Genomic DNA, 17,706 nt, shown 5'->3' on the forward strand with positions numbered 1-17,706 from the left:
TAGTTGGGACATCATTTAGCCAGATGAAACAGTAGCCTCCTCGCACCTGGACAATGGAAAGTAAAGATGGAAGACGACACAAGAGGGCGACCGGCAGCCACTCTGTCGGATGTGAAACCTGGCAATTTGCGGTGCATGATGTGGGCATGCTGAGGTTTTCTCAACTGTGTCGGCTCCAACGACTCTATGGGCTTGGGTCATCAGTGCAGAGTTGCTCTGTATGCAAGTGCACACAGTTGCGTGCAACATTGGATTCAGTTCAATGTTCCAGGAGGCCGAGGCAAGACTGCACTGCACCTTCCCATCAAATGATGTGAGTCCGTGACGTGAGTCGGCAGCAATGGTTGGCTTTTGTTGGGAAGGAGCAATAGTCTAGTACAACTTGGACGACAAGCCCGCCTACCCAACATTGAATGCTTCGGTTCGTGCCTGCCGTGGATATGCCAGGATCGTGCACGTGTGCCCACGGACATGTCTGGGTTTGTATGAGCTATAATGGTGAACTTTGTTCTGTCTTCTCTCGATATTGTCTACTGTTCACTCGAGCTCCTGACTCGGTCATTGTACGGCAGTCAAGCTGTCATGACTAAATCTCAATCTCTCAGCCTGCCACGCCGCAACAATGGCGGCCCCTTGTCGAGCAAGCATACTGTACACACACACGCACACACACACACACACACAGCATATAAACTTTGACGGCAAGACGTCGTTCTTCAAGCTGCATGCAGCTGCATGTGCCGGTGGGGATGCCGCAGTCCCTGGCGCCGGTAGCGAATCAAGCGCAGAGCACCGAGTCGGCTATGACGACGGCCTCGAAGGCGGCGTTGCTCGAATAGCTGGAGCACCGACCCGGAGAGCCGATCAGCCACCAACCCTGACCAGCTGAAGCACCAGAGTTGCCTGCCCCAGACCTCAATCGATTGATCCTTTGCCGCCCTCTCCGTCTTCTAGAACCTCTCGCCACGCCCCGATTTTCTTCATTGTCTGTCCCCACCGATTTAACTGGTTTGGGCTTTCTTTTGGGCAGCAATCTTGTCCATGGTAGCTGAGTCGCAACAAACTGCCCGTATGTACAACCAGACATCAATAACAGCCCACCACGGCCCCAGAGCCAACAGGCGGGTTGGCGACAATTTGCCATCAGAAGACCCGTTCTTGTGCATCTTGACCGGGAACGTCGTCCGAAGCAGACATCTCTGATGTCTGGGTCCGCTGTGTCGACCGACCGCACCAGCCCTTCAAAACACCTTATAAAGTTCTGTTATCACGGTGCTTCCGGATAATCCAGAGGCGTGGCTGGACTTCAGGGATTTCAAGCATGCACTGACCTGACATGGACTAACATTAAAGTTTGGGTAGCGTCAGCCGTTGCGTGGACGAGATATGCCAGCATCCCAGCTCGCTAATTGGGCTCTTGCTGTGACGACCGGAAACAATGAATCAGGTGAAGCCAAGAGGAATCATGGTCAGCTGCTGCATTTGCTATTTGCACCTGTGCTGCAATGTGCGGTTCGAGTCAAGCGACCTGAGCTTGCAGACTCGCAGGGATAGCCGTCTCAGGATTCTGCGCATCAAAGCTCAACGGCAAAACTTTGGCATATGGCGAAACTGGCACATGTCGTTGCTCTTTTCCCCGTAGGTGACGATGGGAAGGACATCAAAGTTTCTCCCCATATACATACAACAGAATGACATCCTCACGCCACGCCACCTCGACCTCTTGAGACGGGCGGACCAATGGCGAAGCCGTCTTGAAATTACGCCTCTTGAACCAGTTCTTGCAATTATACCTGCCTACCTAGGTAGTTGGCTCTATTCGTAGATGACTGGCTTGCAGGCAGACGCAATGTTGGGCACCAGCAGTCACGACAAAGTCGACACGACACAATCCACGCCACTTGGTACCACCCGGGCGTGGGCAATGAATGCATGCAATGTATGTATTCAAGTCTCAGCTTGTATGGATTGTACCAAGTTCTTATCTTTGTATAATCTCGTGACTCTCGGCTCCGCCCTGGCCTCCAGTCGACGATGCACATAGGTCAGCGCAGCGGCATGCATCCCAGCAATACGCAAGTATGTAATAACGACTAAGCTGCGAACAAAAGGGAAGCCTAAGTAGTACCAGTCGACCCGTGGCGATGGGGCCAGCGCGAGCCTTTGTAGCCAATCTGGCAGACTGACCCAGCCTCCAGATGTCAACGGTCTGGTCCTTTGTCCACTTCCGACCAGTGTCGCCAAGAGCCTCGGAAACTAGAACAAGCGGGCAGGTCCTCATTTGCTTCAAATGCTAATAATATTTACCCGCCGCAGCCCATTGGACCAAGCTTGCGACATGGACGCAGCACCCTCTCCAAGCAGCTACCGATCAATGGCCAAACTTACATAATACGATGCGCACCTCGCTGAGTCAAGCCCATCTACGGAGTACGACGTGCTACTCCGTATTTTGTGCAAGTACGGAGTACGTGAAGCCATTTTCCTCAGAACCTACTCCGTAGTAGGCACTCAGCTGCTCCGTCGTCAAACCGTGCCCCCGAAACCCCAGCTCGCCCATCTCGCATCAAGAGCCTCAACACTGCGATCCCGCTGCAGCACAGTAGATCACACACACCCCCCACCCCCCGCCTTGCCGTCAATGTCTCTCACTCAGCCAGCCCCAGCGCGCAGACAAGTCTGATATATGTCTGGTACATATATACTCCGTATGTACAAGTCCTACCTGAACTCACCCTCCCTCTCCCCGAGGTGCAAGACTAGCATCATCTGTCCGTATTCTTGTGCATTGTTTTCCCTCCCTTGTTTTATTATCCAGCAATGCTAAATACTAGAGTGAGCGCCTAGGCCGCGCGCTCTCACCTGACGACAAGACTATGCAGGTCGGGACGAAGCTCGACTGGTTAAAAATGGCAATGTTGGCGGACCAACCCAAGCTGACGCGGGGGCAACGTCGTCCTCTCAATGGCTAAGAAATATGGAGTGTCGTGAGTGCCCCAGTTTCAGCCTCGTCAGTGACCCGGCGGCGGGTCCATAAATAACGCCCTGTCAACGCGTGCGACTGCAACTCACGTACTCCGTATTCCGGGCCGATCTGGGAATCCCTCCGACTCCGCTGAAGAAAAACAAAAATAAATAACCAACTAACCAACCACCCACCCAGGGAATTCATGCCCCGGGGCGCAAAATGAAACGACGGGGTCTGATGCTTTCTTTAGATCTGGCGACGGCTAGGCTTGCGAATTTACTGCTTAGCGTCGACTGGAGACCGGCTCAGCCTTGTTTCGTTGTCGACAGCTTCACCAAATACATTTACATACATATCATGGAGACATGGAGCATCACCCAGCCGGGAGAGAGCATCACTGCAGCGCCACATGCACGTAAGCTGCACCTGTGATCAAGCCAGCCGTTGCTCTGCATGCTTGGTGGAACCATACTACTATGCCTTCTCCGCAAAAGAAACAGTTTTTAAATTGTCAAAGTGTGTGCATTGCCATCACTGACTAACATGCAACATAATAATCTTCGTTAAAAAAAATCAATCCACTCCACGACGCCGCCAGACCAAAAACACCGCCAACACGCCGCTGCCATGGACAAACAAGCTTCGCCACATCATCACTTCGTCACTTTGCGCACACGTCTCGACAGAGGCCGCGCACACCCCTCCCAAATCCAAGCCTTCCGGGGATATCAAAGAGACATGCCTCCGATAGAAAATACATCCTCAAGCTGCCCCGGTGTTCTTGTATACTATACGCCGCCGACACCAAAGTCCATGGGGTCGCCTGCCGATACCATCGCGCCATCCACGTCATTCACATCCCTCTCTTCCTCCATCATTTCGATGAGATTGTCGAGGTTCGAATCTAGCATCTCGCCGTCCTTCTGATCCAGGCATCTCTTGAGCAGCTTTCTATACTTTTCAATCTTGTCTCCCGTCCCCACCATGCTCAGAGCGTCCACATAGTCGTTTTCTGCCTGTCGTAGCTCGCCGATAAGTGAATTGAGTTGACGAGCGAGAGCCAGCCTCTCGTCGTACGAGTCGTTTTCGCCGTTATCGCCATTGACTCTGTTCATGTCGCTTTCCACCGCTTGATGTATATGGAGTCTGTTCTGGTGCGTAATCAGCGATAATACTTGATGTTTGCATCTGTTTGCCTCGCCCATAATCTTGGTAGCCTCATCATCCGTCTCGAGTTGCGCCTCCAGCTCGGCAATTTGCTGGTGCGTCGCGTGCAGGTCCGCCTGCGTGTTTGCCAGAATGCGCCGCGCCTCGGCTTCCGCCACGTCCTTCTCGTGCCATTCGTCATCATAGCTCTTGGCCAGGTCTTGAAACTTTTCCATGAGCAGCGGCGCAATCCGTGACTGCACTGTTGTTGCGGCTGCCGACTGGAAAGATGCCGGCGGCTTCTTCTTGTTGTCGGCAAAGGCGTCTCGGAATGAGGCGTGCCTCTGCGAGTCGGGTGCAAATGGCGAGGACGACCGTTGCGGCCCACGCTCCTTCTTGGCAGCATTGAGCTCCATAATCAAGTCTTCTGCTCGGATTCCCTCGTTGTTGGCAATATCTGTCGATGCATTGCGGCCGAGGAGTGCGCGGATACATTTGCGAGCGTTTCTCTGGGCAGCGAGATGCAGTGCCGTGTTGCCTTCATTGTCCTGTACGTCCAGCATTTGTTGGAAGGTGGAGGGATCCACGTTTTCCTGCAGCCGGTTCAGAATGAGATCCAAGTAGTACCGTGAACAAGACGGGCTAAAGACTCTGCCATTCTTCATCACGGCAGCGTGATGAATCACTGTGCAGCCGGAGTTGTCTCTGGAGTCTACCGTTTCGAATAGCTCCTTTAGCACCGCAGGAAATGATTGTTTTTCGTAACAGTTTGTAAAGTTGACAGACCGCATAAATGGAGTTTCCCCGCGTATGTTCTTTACTGCGATATTTGAATTGAAACGCTTCAGCTGCTTGATGACGTCGACATCACCCATGGCAGATGCCCAGTGCAGAGCAGTGTGGTTTTCAGCGTCGATGAGCCAGTCTGGTTGGAAGTTCGGCGGCGGGTCTGGTTTGACAGCAGGCTGCTCGTTCCTAGAGAGCAAAAAGTAGTCCAGGAGCTCGTCCCCGTACACCGCATGTTGCTGTTCCGTGAGGTCTTGCATGTGCTCTTCCCTCTTTCGTTTTCTGTGACTTGTTGACATGTGGGACATGTCGAAATGATCGTCGTCTGCCATGTAGGATGCTGATGCTACAGTCAAGTTGTCTGGTGTATCGTCCTCCCCCATCAGAGTGTCTCCATTGTCAAACTCTTCATGACGTGCCATTACAGCGCCTGTGCTCGTGTGAGATGAGGAATGTTGCGTTATATCGAAGCTGTATAACTTACCCGCACCCCATTTCGGAGGCGGTGGAGGCTGCGCCGGCTTGGCTTTGGATGCCTTCGGTTTGGTTGCATGTCTGGGTGCTGGCGGGGGACTCTCGTTTCCAGGGACAAATTCAAAGATGGGTCGTAGTCGGTCGTAAATGCTGTGACGTTGGGCGAGGGCCTCGCCAGAATCGAGGGGGATCCAGGTCCCTGATTTATTCAATCAGCAAAGAGGGAAACATGCACAAAGGACGACTCGGCAATTTTGTATAACCAACCTTGATATTTGCCGTATCCACCTTGAATCTTTTCATGGACGTCCTTTTGTACGTCTCGTTCCAAGATTCTGGTTCGTGCTGGTTTATCGAAGCCGGCAGCCTTTAGGATGTGTGTCGCATTGATCCAGTCATCATGTCTTCGTCGCATCACATGTTCCTTCAAGTCGGCTCCGAATTGGAATTCATAGACGGGAATCTGAGAAAATTGTGAGCAAAAAAACCGCGACGCATTCAAAGTACGGATAGAGAAAATTTAAAAGTTGGATGCTTAGTCCTTGAGGAGCTGTGGTGGCATGGTTGGTTTCACCAAATCGCTCAACAAAGCCAAAGCCGTAAACAGCCGGCGGCGTGTCGATACTTGAACAAAGACCATCAATTTATGGAAGGATTGGGGATTCTTACACCACTGTAGGTAGCACTGTAGATGCCCGGACCGGCACTGACCGCAGCAACGCCGGCTTTGACCATTTTGGTTGTGGATGGGGAAGAGATTGCGATTTTATGCCGCCATGCAATTGGAGATGCTGAGGCTGGAACTCGGGAATTCGGAGCGAATATCGAATGGAAAATGAACAAGAAGGTATTTCCACTGCTCAGAAAGACGCAGCCGGGGAGAGGGACGGTCGCTGCAGCCAGCAAGTGTACAAGTTTGTTCTCATGGGCATCAATGGGTTCGTTGCAAGGGTTGCAAGGTGTACCTCGAAATTGTTGGCACGTCGACGACGCGGTCCACGTTGAGAGACGCGAACCCACGCGCAGCACTTTAAGTGGTTCCTGCCTCAGGCGCCGCTGCCTCCCGTCCAGTCGTCGTCTCCCTTCCGCCAGAGCACGTGATATGGCTTGACGGGCATGAGCCACAGAGGGAGAGGGGCGTTCTCCTGAAGCACAAGCACAACGGGCACTGAGACAAGGTTCTGGTTGTGCTGAGGAGCCCGGTGCTCCAAGCGGGTTGGTTAGCTTGCACATACCTGGGTACAAGCCAGCGCGTGTCGTCGTGTGAACTTCATAGCAAAACTCCATGTGTCGTCGTTGGCGATTAACAGAACACGACCGCTCAAAACACGACACGGACTGGCATATCGTTTGGTTTGACGAAGTAAGAATTCAGCAACTCTTTTTTGTTTCCGCATCTTGATTTTATCTCGTCTTGTCCATGCAGTAAGCTGCGACGCCCAGACTGCGCGCGACGACATTCGGTCAGGGGTCCGCGAGGACGTCAAGGCAACATTGAAGAGAGCAAAGAGCCTCGAGACAAAGGCGGCAAGTCAATCAACATCAGGCGGGTTCTCAAATTCAACCAAACACCAAAACATGACGGAGATACTGCACAATGCCCCCATTGTCTTGGACAATGGTTCGGGAACCATCCGCGCGGGTTTCGCTGGCGACGATTTGCCAAAATGCTTCTTCCCCTCGTGGGTGGGCAGGCCAAAGCACCTGAGAGTTCTTGCTGGCGCTCTGGAAGGCGATGTTTTTATCGGCCAAAAGGCCGCCAGTGAGCTGAGAGGCCTGCTCAAGATCCACTATCCTCTGGAACACGGCATTGTCACAGACTGGGATGATATGGAGCGGATATGGGAGTACGTGTATGGCGAGGGACTGAAGACGTTGAGTGAAGAGGTATGCCACGACTGAGCGGGCCGCGAGCTGGATCAAACCTAGGATATTTGCTAACAACAAATCCAGCATCCCGTCCTGTTGACGGAACCTCCTCTAAACCCCCGAAGCAACCGTGATACCGCCGCACAGATTCTATTCGAAACATTCAACGTCCCCGCACTGCACACATCCATCCAGGCTGTTTTGTCATTATATGCCAGCGGTCGAACGACTGGTATTGTGCTGGATTCTGGCGACGGTGTATCGCACGCGGTGCCCGTGTACGAGGGGTTTGCCATGCCCAGCAGCATCCGACGAATTGACGTGGCAGGACGCGATGTCACAGAGCACCTGCAAACGCTGTTACGGAAGAGCGGCTATGTCTTCCATACGAGTGCCGAGAAGGAGGTGGTGAGGCTGATTAAGGAGAGCGTGTCATATGTGGCGCACGACCCGAGGAAAGAGGAGAGGGATTGGATTGGGGTGAAGCCGAACGAGAGCAAGTTTGCCGAGTATGTCTTGCCCGATGGGCACAAGCTCAAGGTAATTCCACAAGCCACGATACATCCTCTCCCCTTGGGGACTTGGGTTAGCTAACCGGGGGACAGATTGGTCAAGAACGATTCAGAGCGCCGGAAATCCTGTTTGACCCGGAACTCATCGGTCTCGAGTACCCTGGCGTCCACCAGATTGTGGTGGACGCCATCAACAGGACAGACCTCGACCTGCGCAAGTCGCTGTACGGCAACATTGTGCTGTCGGGCGGAAGCACATTGACCAAGGGTTTCGGCGACCGGCTGCTAACGGAGCTGCAGAGGCTGGCAGTCAAGGACATGAGGATAAAGATTTTTGCGCCACCAGAGCGGAAATACTCGACATGGATCGGGGGAAGCATTCTCGCTGGACTGAGCACATTCCGCAAGGTAAGCCGTCTCTTTCCCTGAGCATTAGCCGGCAAACTGTGAGACTGACGAGCACGCAAAGATGTGGGTGAGCGTTGACGACTGGCACGAGAACCCGGATATTATCCACACCAAGTTTACTTGAGAGCGAGCATTACATGGTTTTGACAAGGGGCATTTCGGCGGCCATCACTCGCACCGAGAATGTAGGCCCCATGCCCACATGATGATGTGGTATGACGCAAAGGGGAGAGATGTAAACTTGGGCGGAGTTGTTTTGGGGCCGCGACTAGAGCAGCTTAATGATACCCTGATGGATGCCAGAGTATGAAAGAAACAAACCAAACGCCAGAGAGGTGCTGGCGAAACATGGTGTTGAACAAAGTGAATGGCCGGCCTACCAAAAAGTCCAACTCGAAAACAGAAGGTTGTGAGCCTAAAGCCCATGTAGTCAAGTAAACAGGCCACCTGAGATGAACGATTCAAGCCGGATATATATCATCTTTTCTTGTCCATTACTTGATTAATCGGATAGTAACTACACACCGCACGCAGCGGGGGAGGGGGGAAGGGTATATGAAAACAGTTCACCAGATGCAAATATGCGCGCTGCGTATGCTCTGAGGTCCCCCAACAGTAAAAAAAAAACACACAAAACGCCAACTCGCTCACTTCCATCGTCTCGAGTAAAATCACTTTTTGCCCCAACCCAGATTGATCCCAAAACACCACTCGTAAAACGAAAGTCGAATTTCACCCCAAGACCCCCTACTGGCGTCCCAACGAGCTCACACGACTCCACAGCTTGGCCGTGGAGCTCACGCTGCTGCGGACGCTCGACGCACAAGACGAGCTGGACGCATCGCTCTCCTTGCGCCGGTAGACGTTGCCGGCGCCCCCGCGGCCGCAGTACCCCACGGGCGCGCTGTCGCGCGCAGCCGCGTGGCGGACGGCGTCGTCGAGCGAGGCCGTCGCCGGGGGCCGCTCCGAAGCAGAGTGGGCGTTGCCCGCGCCGCCGATGCCGCTGAAGAAGCGGGATGGCGAGGGTGCCGCGGCCGACGACGATGACACCTCCCGCGGCGGCGGCGCTGCCTGCGCGCGAAACGTGTTGCCCGCGCCGCCGCGGCCGCAGCGCACGTAACTTGTCGTGGAGGGCGCGGGCTCGGTGACGAGGTACGGCATGGCGGGATGTCCTTTATATCCAGCACTTGGGGTGGTGGTGGTTTGCGCTTATGCCAAATAACACGACGGGGGCAAGTGGTGATTAGGTCGTACGCGGCACGCTGTGGTGTAGCTGGCGACGTCAATGGCAAGCAACGGCTTTGCGAAAAGAGGTACACTGAACCAAGTCTAGCTGGTCAATCGGTGTTTCTTTCTTTCTAGAATGGCAACAAGGGAATGATATGGTCTGTCGGTGAGGTCCAGAGCAGGACTCACGACTTATAAACGGCGTCGACACACACCCCAAAGCCCACTCATCTTGCTTGCCCCCCCTCCCAGACCAGGTCAGCCGACACAAGGAAAGAAAGAAAAAAATCAAACATACAAGGGAGGAAGGGAAAAAAAAATTGCAGAAATGGCCACTAAAACGCTTGGCTTGCTTCCCCACGTTTCCAACCCAAGGCCGCAAAGTGGAGCGTTGGCGGTGGGCAGCAGCAGGTTTGAAGGTGGCTCTCGTCACGCGGGGGGCGTGGATGGGCGTGGATGGGCGTGGATGTGCGTGCTCGCCCCTCTTTGCGGCGTCACCTCATTGTGCCATTGAGGGGAATCGAGTTCCTATTACCCCATCGAAATGGGCGGGAATGGCGGAAGATGCAGATGCGCCGGGGACTGAGTCGCCCGGATGCGAGCAGGGCGACAACGTGAATCAAGAATTGGCCGTCGGGCAAGCGCTCGCCCTTAGTACAGACGACGGTGGGTTGGGGTCACGGTCTGTTGAATGTTTTGCTGGCCTCGTGACCTGGTTGCTGTGCTGGTTTTTTGCACCATCGGCGCCTCCCGATGCCCAGGTCGCCGCAGCTGTGTGATTGGTTACGAGGACTGGTCAGCCAACAGCAAATCTTGTGGCTCGACGTCGCGCATCAAAGTGGCCTACCGACGCACACGGTGCGCCATCTTCAACTAGAGCTTGCAAAAGACAGTGACCCAAGATTTTGTAATCACACCAGTCCTTCTATTACTATAGGAAGTTTCCACGCTACATCTTTCCCGTATCGTTGGCTCGCGGTCCCGTGCCGTGAATGCGCGCTTGCGGCCGTAAATCAAAATTTAAACCCCCCCCAAAAAAAAAAAATTAGGTGGCACTTGTTCGACCCAGTCAATCGACACTGGTTGTCGATACCAAAGCTGCCAGCATAAGAAAAGAAGAAGAAAACGGTATCAAGATAGCACAGATAGCTGCTGCTGTTAGCCTGTGACCCCCAACCCCCTTCCTCCCAACGCCGTAAAATCATCCCATCTTTTCCAAGTCCTTCAAAATAGCAAGTAGTGCAAAATGATCTTGCCAGACCATATATCAATGTCTCAAATTAAACCGCCAGGCTTACAGCCAGGCCCGATTCATGTCATAGATTGGTTTTTTTCTTTTTTTCTTTTTTTTTGGTGCTTCATGACATTGGCCGGTCAAACACCCACGCTCATCCACCCAAAGATACCGCACGCAGACCCCAACACCAGGATGGTGAGGATACCAGCGCCGGCCTTGTCGGCAGTCGTAATGGGCTTGCTCTTCTTCTGGGCATCATCACCACTACCACCAGCGTTGGGGTTGCCCTTGGACGTTCCCCCATCCTTCTCCGTCACGGGAGCCTTGGCCTGAGGAATGAGAAGGGACATGGCAGCGGAGAGGGCTGCCATCTCCTGACCAGCGCCAGTCTTGCCGTCGTAGACACCGCTAGCCCACTTGAAGCCGCACTGTCGTCCCAGAGCCCCACCCGTGCATTGCTTGACGGCAGCCTCGGCCGATGTCTTCAAGACTGGACGGATTGTCTCGGCAGTGTAGGGCGCGAGTTGTGTAATGGTCGAGTACCAACGATGGAGGAAGCCTTTAAATGTAAGCATATCCGTGGTGCAAGTTCCCGCATTTTCGCACGATATCTCAACTGCGATTCCCTTGGGAAGAAAAGTCTCCATTCCATGTTTGATGAGTCCGTCCAGTCTTGCCTTCCACGTCGCGTTTCCGTTTGTCTACCCAAGGTTAATAATGATGACTTGTCATGGCGCACACGTGCAATTACTCACATAGTTGTACATAAAGGCAACACCTTCTGCAAATACGGCATTATTGTAAGAAAACTCAGCCCTGTTGATATCTTTGCAGCCATTAGTCACCTTGGCGCCGTCGTAGATGGCGTAGTTTTTATTGTCAATGAACCCAATGTTCCACATCCAATCCCATGTCCTGTCGGCCCAGTCCGAGTAGGTTGTGTTGCGGGTATAGCGAGCCAGACGGGCACCCATGTTGAAGAAGCAACCATTGGCGATGCTGTTCTTGTAGTCATATCCGTTGTTGGCAAAGGGAATCTGCCACCGCAAGCCACCACCGCAGGTCGAGTCATGGCGATCAGGACTGGCTTGGGTGTTAAAGACGGCCTGCGCAAGCTCTAGCCACTGGGGCTTGTCAGATGGAGGATCAGGGAAGCCATTTTCGGCGGCAGACATGGCGGCCATGCCCCAGAAGCCTTGGTCGTCGTTACCCAAGGATGCCGTGACGTTTCGAGGCATGTAATCCTTATTTTCGCCGACTTGAAACAGCATCGACTGCATGATCTCGTTGTTATAAGTTGAATCGCCCGTCCAGTACCAATAATCGATTAATGTCCCCCACATGGCACCACCTTCCCACCAGTAGTAGTCACCAGCGGGCGGAGGACCAGGTAAAATACCGGGCGTCTGGCCAGTTAAATTGCCTTTATAGTATTGCAACATATCCCATGCAAGAGTGGAAGAACTTTGCTTGATGGCAGCTGAAAAGACGAGCATTAGCATTGCCATGGCTTGACGAGCTGACGTCGTACAATCCTAGGCGTGGACATGGGCGTGGTCTTACCAGTGCTGTCAATAGAGAAAGGTGATGTCTGTGCCTGAGCAAAGGCCGCAGCGGCCAGGAGCATAACGCCCGTCGGACGCGGCGAGATGGACGGCTTCATGGTGCGATGCCAAATTCCACGTAGTGGTCGTTGAACGAGGGTGTTTGTTTTGACGAGGTTTGGGTGCTGAGCGAGTGACAGTCAAGCGAGAGTGGGAGAACTCTGAGGGCACGGTACTAGACGATGGTGCTCATGTGCGGCACTGTTTAATCGGACCTGAGCTGCCGTGTGAGGTATTAGGGCGCACGAGGCGATGGCAGCGTTGCCAGGCTAGTCGCCGCAACGATGAAGGGATTCGTGTCGACGAGAATGACGGTAGTTGCGGGCCTCGAGTCGAGATTGCAGTTGGATGTCGTGGAATGAATGAGCGAAGAAGAGTTGGGAGAGTCGACGGGAGTCCGTGTGGTCAGGGGGGGGATACATGGATGAATGGGGGAGGAGGGAAAATGAATGAACCGGGAACATCAAGTGCGAGCGTGCATTGTATGAGGATGGATGTACAAGAACTTGTGTGACGGTGTGAGTGGGTGGGTGGCAGTCGGATAGGCGCCAGTGACCTGGTTCCAATCATGTTTGGTTGTCCCAAAATTACAAGACAACCATCCTGGCGGCAATCCTCTACACGATCAAACTGGCATTCAGCCAGGCCATCTTGTTACCCAGCATGGCAATCATGCAAACTACGCCTGGAAACATAGATGAGGTCGTCTTGGCCAACGTCCCCAGAAACAGGATCGATGCCAAGCATCGCTTGCCGCATTACCCGATCGACACAAGTCTTGTCCCTTGTTTTGGCGCCTTGGCTGAGCTAGGCCAAAGCACGCCGCTTGTGGATATGGAAGATGGACATGGCACAGCCATTCCTCTCGCTTGTGCCTCCAATGCCTGGTTCAGCGTTCCCTGAAACCGCGTGAGCAACCCTGCAAGTGTTGCTCGAGGTAAATTCGCTTTTCTCCATGCTTGGCGCCATCAGTTCTTGATCTGGTCTGTCTGATGGCGTGCAGAGGCCGCATGACGTTGACAAGCTGTTTTCCTGCTGATGTTGTAACTGGCGACTTGACAAGGGTTGGCCCAAAGACCGTGCCACCTCATCATGACGCCCTGGTGAGACCATCAAAAGAGTCTGTGATGTTTTGGTAGGATTTTGCCCTCCTGGTGGCACCCAGTGAGCCGCGTCACAAACACGTCCATCATTTCACCTCGGCCCCTGGGCACTCACAAAGGACCCACAAGGGTACACGGTCCGACTTTGATCCCGAACCTGTCCCTTCAGCCAATCATCATCTGGAATTCAAACAAGGGGCACTTCTTTGTGTGTGAGCTTAATGTCAAGCTGTCCTCAAGGCCCAAGATGCTATTATTACATTCCACACACCTGAGCAGCATCAAAGCGCCCCGTCAACCCTCCACAACGTCGTCCATTCGCAAGATTGGACTGCAAACCTAAATATATTCTGGGGTGTTGATGGACTAATATTCAGTCCCGATCCTAGGTTGTATTTTTGTTCCTGGCCCTCTCCCGGAGCCGCATGCATCATGAATCACTTCGAGAAGCAGGGCCTCAATGAGGACAACTTTGGCGCAAAAGGCAGCATTGTGAGCGCATTCGACGCCTTTCGTAAGTTTTGCATACGCACAATGTCTTGACCTCATACTCACTCTGTATTCCTTCAGCCAAGTCAAAACCCGAATATGTCACCCGCACCGAGGGTGGTGGCAAATGGACCGTGGCCATGGCAGTCGTGTCCATCTTCCTGCTTTGGGCCGAAATCGCACGATGGTGGCGCGGCGCCGAGTCCCATACATTCGCTGTTGAAAAGGGGGTTTCACACTCGATGCAAATCAATCTCGATACCGTCATCCTCATGAAGTGCGGCGATTTACACATCAACGTCCAGGATGCTGCTGGCGATCGCATCCTGGCCGGCTCCAAGCTGAACATGGACGAGACGAGCTGGTCACAGTGGGTGAACCAAAAGGGTGTGCATAAGCTGGGAAGAGACAGCGAGGGCCGTGTCATAACCGGCGCAGGGTGGCAGAACCTGGACGACGAAGGCTTTGGGGAGGAACACGTTCACGACATCGTGGCTCTCGGCCAGAGGAGGGCCAAATGGGCCAAGACGCCTCGAGTCAAAGGCCCCCCCGATAGCTGCCGAATCTATGGAAGCTTGGATTTGAACAAGGTGCAGGGTGATTTTCACATAACGGCTAGAGGCCATGGGTACCGCGGCCAGGGTAGCCATTTGGACCACGAACGTAAGTAACTACGCTTGTGAATACTCGCAGGGGGAAGAGAAAGAGGAGACTGACAGATGACGCAGAATTCAACTTTTCACACATCATCTCCGAATTGTCCTTTGGCTCATACTACCCTTCCCTGGTGAACCCTCTTGATCGCACCTTGAACATTGCCGAGAACCACTTCCACAAATTCCAGTACTACGTCTCCGTGGTGCCAACCCGCTACAGCGTCGGCTCCAGTTCCATCTTTACCAACCAGTATGCCGTTACCGAGCAGAGCAAGGGCGTGTCTGAATACAACGTTCCCGGCGTCTTTGTCAAGTACGATATTGAGCCCATCCTGCTATCCGTAAACGAGGACCGCGACGGCATCTTGATGTTTGTCGTCAAGCTCATCAATGTGCTTTCGGGCGTGTTGGTCGCTGGGCACTGGGGCTTTACGCTGAGCGAGTGGTTCCGTGAGGTGATTGGCAAGAGGAGGAGAAGCAGTGGCGGCGACGGCGTTTTGGGAACCAAACATGGCTATGACGCGTAGGGCAAGGACATGGCGAGTGATGGCGCGTATGAAGATGAGGCATTTGTATTTCTGGGACGGCGTTCAAAGCATAGTTTTGTATAAAAGCGAATACTCCTTTTTGCCCATTCTTGGCCTACAACGAGATGTGCTGTGCGGTGGGAAACATGCCACTCTGCCCTGTCTTGATACATGCATCTCCCGTTTCCGGATCTGCCATTTTCGTAGAAATAAACCCCTCATACTTTTCGCAGATTTGCCAGACAAGCCGAGCTTGAGGACTCCTCTTGTGCACATGGAAAATGGCACACGGCTGACAAGCGTGCAACCCCAGGGCTGCCCACCCAAAATAGCGTACCCGTTGGCAACTAAGTGGACTGGCCACAAATTCAAAGCCATGTGTATCTTGGAGTAGTCCTGCACCGCCTTGTACTCATTGCCTGCCAAGACTAGACGATGATCATGATGGAAAGTGGCCTTCTTACAAAGTCGATGGCCGTTTTGTAGCTAGATATTGATACGTTCCGCCTGGCCATCCGTCCCCGTACGGCGCAAGTCGGTGTGGGGCCGATCTCGGTCCGGCCACTCACGTATTGGTCGGCGTCCGAAACTGGCAGCCGTCTGACTTCCGACTCCCGGCCAGATTCAACACTTGATATTCCACAGGGTGCACGCGTTTTCCACCACGCCATGCCCACGAGGCATATATATCTACGCGGCTGAAAACGGACAAGAATGTTCCCAGACAAGTCCATGTAGTCGTCGTCGAGGGCAGGACGTCTTCCATTCCCACGATTCCTCTTCGCACGTTGAAGGCCGGCTGCCTGTCGCGACGCAGATATCGAATGCGTGTGCCGGGTGCGCCGCCTATGGGGTAAGGGCCACAATATATTTGGCATTCTCTCGACCCCGGTTGCTACATCTCGGCAGTTCTTGTTCATGGTTCCCCTATTTTTTCAGGTTGTCCTGTTGGAGTCGGCGTCTAGGGCCGGGGCTCGCCTGGTTATCCCCTCGCTGGCGACGCCTATCGGCTCGGTGATCGCCGGGGTCGCCATGTCCCGCTACAGTAAGCGTATTTCTATGATGAGAATCGGCTCTACTTTAATAGCTGAGGGAAATGCTCTTGTCTTCTCTTTGTAATTTGTTGAATTAGGTTGGAAATACTTTGCCTACATCTTCCCGGCTAATCTAGGTCAAGGCGTGGTCTACATCTATACCATTCACCTTGCTGGCCTCGTTTGAGCACCAACGCATGTTACCAACCTGTTCAAATACACATCTGGGCCGTTCTAATCCCATGTCCCTGTAGACCACGCCGTTGCGACATCTACCGTGTACTTGATTCGCTTGCTCGGTGGCGTTTGGGGAGTGTCAGTCACCTCTGTCGTGCAAACGTCGCTCCGCGCTCGTCTCCCGGGCGCTTTGAGCGGGATCACTGATAAATGGAGAGTACGCCCTGTTTTCTAAAGCAACCTTTATTCCTTTCTGTGGTCAAAGGATGTTCCAAAGCTAACGTACCTTTTTCCCCTTCACAAATAGGTCATTGACAAGATACGACATTCAGCTTCTGGCATCCACAAGCTGCCGCCGGAAATTCAGCTGCAGGCTCGTCTGGTTTGCTACGATGGTATCCGGCATGCATTCGCCGCATGTACTACAATTGCTGCTATTGGTGTAGCCGCAGCATTTCTGGCCACGGCTCCCAAGTTACGAAGCACACATTAATCGCCGGTCAAGGTGGACGAATAGCGTAAAAGACCAATTCTCTTTCAGGCCCGCTGGATGGGATGGGAGTACTATAAAGCTTATTGCCTGGGGTATACAAGAATGGAGCACCAGGACAGAAGTATAAATAGATTAGAAGCAATTTACTATATCAAGGTAAATGGTTTCGTAATATAATGTGCCATATAATTTACCCCAGCGATGATATTTTATAGCTTTACATTGTATTTATTAGATTATATAAAAAATGTAAAGTCTCCTGTTTTATTTAAACCATGTTATATAATCGTGCTGCGTGACAGGTTGCTTACGTATTAATAATCTATTATAAATAACTCGAGTACGTCTTCCTGTTTATGCAAGGGTTTGAATCGAATAAGCAACATACCAAGGTAGCAGCTTTAGCTGGATGTAAAAACCCAAGTATTTTACCAGGTTACAAATCTACCATACATCCTTCCCTGCGTTTGGATACAACGTGTACAGGTCATGGTCATAATTCGCATGTTTCACGCCGTGGCGTCATTCATTCACAGATTGGCTTTTATAACCTCGCTCGCTACGCAACAGGGAACTTCATGATTCCTTCGTCTGCCCGAGATGGCGAGACATGCAGATGCGGGCGTCTGACGAACCATGTACACTGTACAGCTTGGACGACACGCAATCCGGCGCTAGCGAACCGGCGCCCTGTGGAGAAAGGCGTCGATCCAACCCTAACCCGATCATGCCGGCATGCCACAAAACGGTTACGAGTCATGTCAATCAGGCTATAATCACGCGCAAACAGTTCATGGGCTCCCGCTGGATCGACGCGACCTTTGGCTGTTGCCACGCCTAGTAGTATGCAATGTTGACTGGATTTACGTTAATTGGAGAAGCTCTCGGTAAAGCCTGGAAATAAGACCTATTAAGCTCATACGTAGTGAGAACAAGTATCTATTGCCATAATGAAAGCTATTTCCAACAGCATCTCATATTCTTGCGATACTACGT

At 52.8% G+C, this 17,706-nt stretch overlaps 5 protein-coding genes across 5 annotated transcripts; 2 read left to right on the plus strand and 3 right to left on the minus strand.

The window, feature by feature from the left end:
- Positions 1-3,756: 3,756 nt before the first annotated feature.
- Positions 3,757-6,109, minus strand: MAA_03224 (DNA-binding domain-containing/ankyrin domain-containing protein; the record flags this gene model as incomplete). Its single annotated transcript, XM_007821222.1, has 4 exons — positions 3,757-5,330; positions 5,385-5,573; positions 5,642-5,837; positions 6,044-6,109. 4 exons carry the CDS (start codon positions 6,107-6,109, stop codon positions 3,757-3,759), a joined length of 2,025 nt encoding a protein of 674 aa, XP_007819413.1.
- Positions 6,110-6,952: 843 nt separating this feature from the next.
- On the plus strand, positions 6,953-8,287 carry MAA_03225 (alpha-actin; the record flags this gene model as incomplete). The annotated part of the gene is made up of 4 exons (XM_007821223.1): positions 6,953-7,261; positions 7,328-7,783; positions 7,849-8,163; positions 8,225-8,287. The coding sequence occupies 4 exons, from the start codon at positions 6,953-6,955 to the stop codon at positions 8,285-8,287; spliced, it is 1,143 nt and encodes a 380-aa protein (XP_007819414.1).
- A 623-nt stretch (positions 8,288-8,910) lies between these two features.
- On the minus strand, positions 8,911-9,324 carry MAA_11147 (uncharacterized protein; the record flags this gene model as incomplete). Its single annotated transcript, XM_011413113.1, has 1 exon — positions 8,911-9,324. The coding sequence occupies one exon, from the start codon at positions 9,322-9,324 to the stop codon at positions 8,911-8,913; it is 414 nt and encodes a 137-aa protein (XP_011411415.1).
- Positions 9,325-10,764: 1,440 nt separating this feature from the next.
- MAA_03226 (glycoside hydrolase family 76) lies at positions 10,765-12,290 on the minus strand (the record flags this gene model as incomplete). Its single annotated transcript, XM_007821224.1, has 3 exons — positions 10,765-11,328; positions 11,383-12,107; positions 12,191-12,290. The coding sequence occupies 3 exons, from the start codon at positions 12,288-12,290 to the stop codon at positions 10,765-10,767; spliced, it is 1,389 nt and encodes a 462-aa protein (XP_007819415.1).
- A 1,476-nt stretch (positions 12,291-13,766) lies between these two features.
- Positions 13,767-15,006, plus strand: MAA_03227 (uncharacterized protein; the record flags this gene model as incomplete). Its single annotated transcript, XM_007821225.1, has 3 exons — positions 13,767-13,848; positions 13,905-14,486; positions 14,552-15,006. 3 exons carry the CDS (start codon positions 13,767-13,769, stop codon positions 15,004-15,006), a joined length of 1,119 nt encoding a protein of 372 aa, XP_007819416.1.
- Between the last annotated feature and the right edge of the window lie 2,700 nt (positions 15,007-17,706).

The sequence above is a fragment of the Metarhizium robertsii genome, assembly GCF_000187425.2.
Source record: "Metarhizium robertsii ARSEF 23 chromosome Unknown MAA_Scf_4, whole genome shotgun sequence".
Lineage (NCBI taxonomy): Eukaryota > Fungi > Ascomycota > Sordariomycetes > Hypocreales > Clavicipitaceae > Metarhizium > Metarhizium robertsii.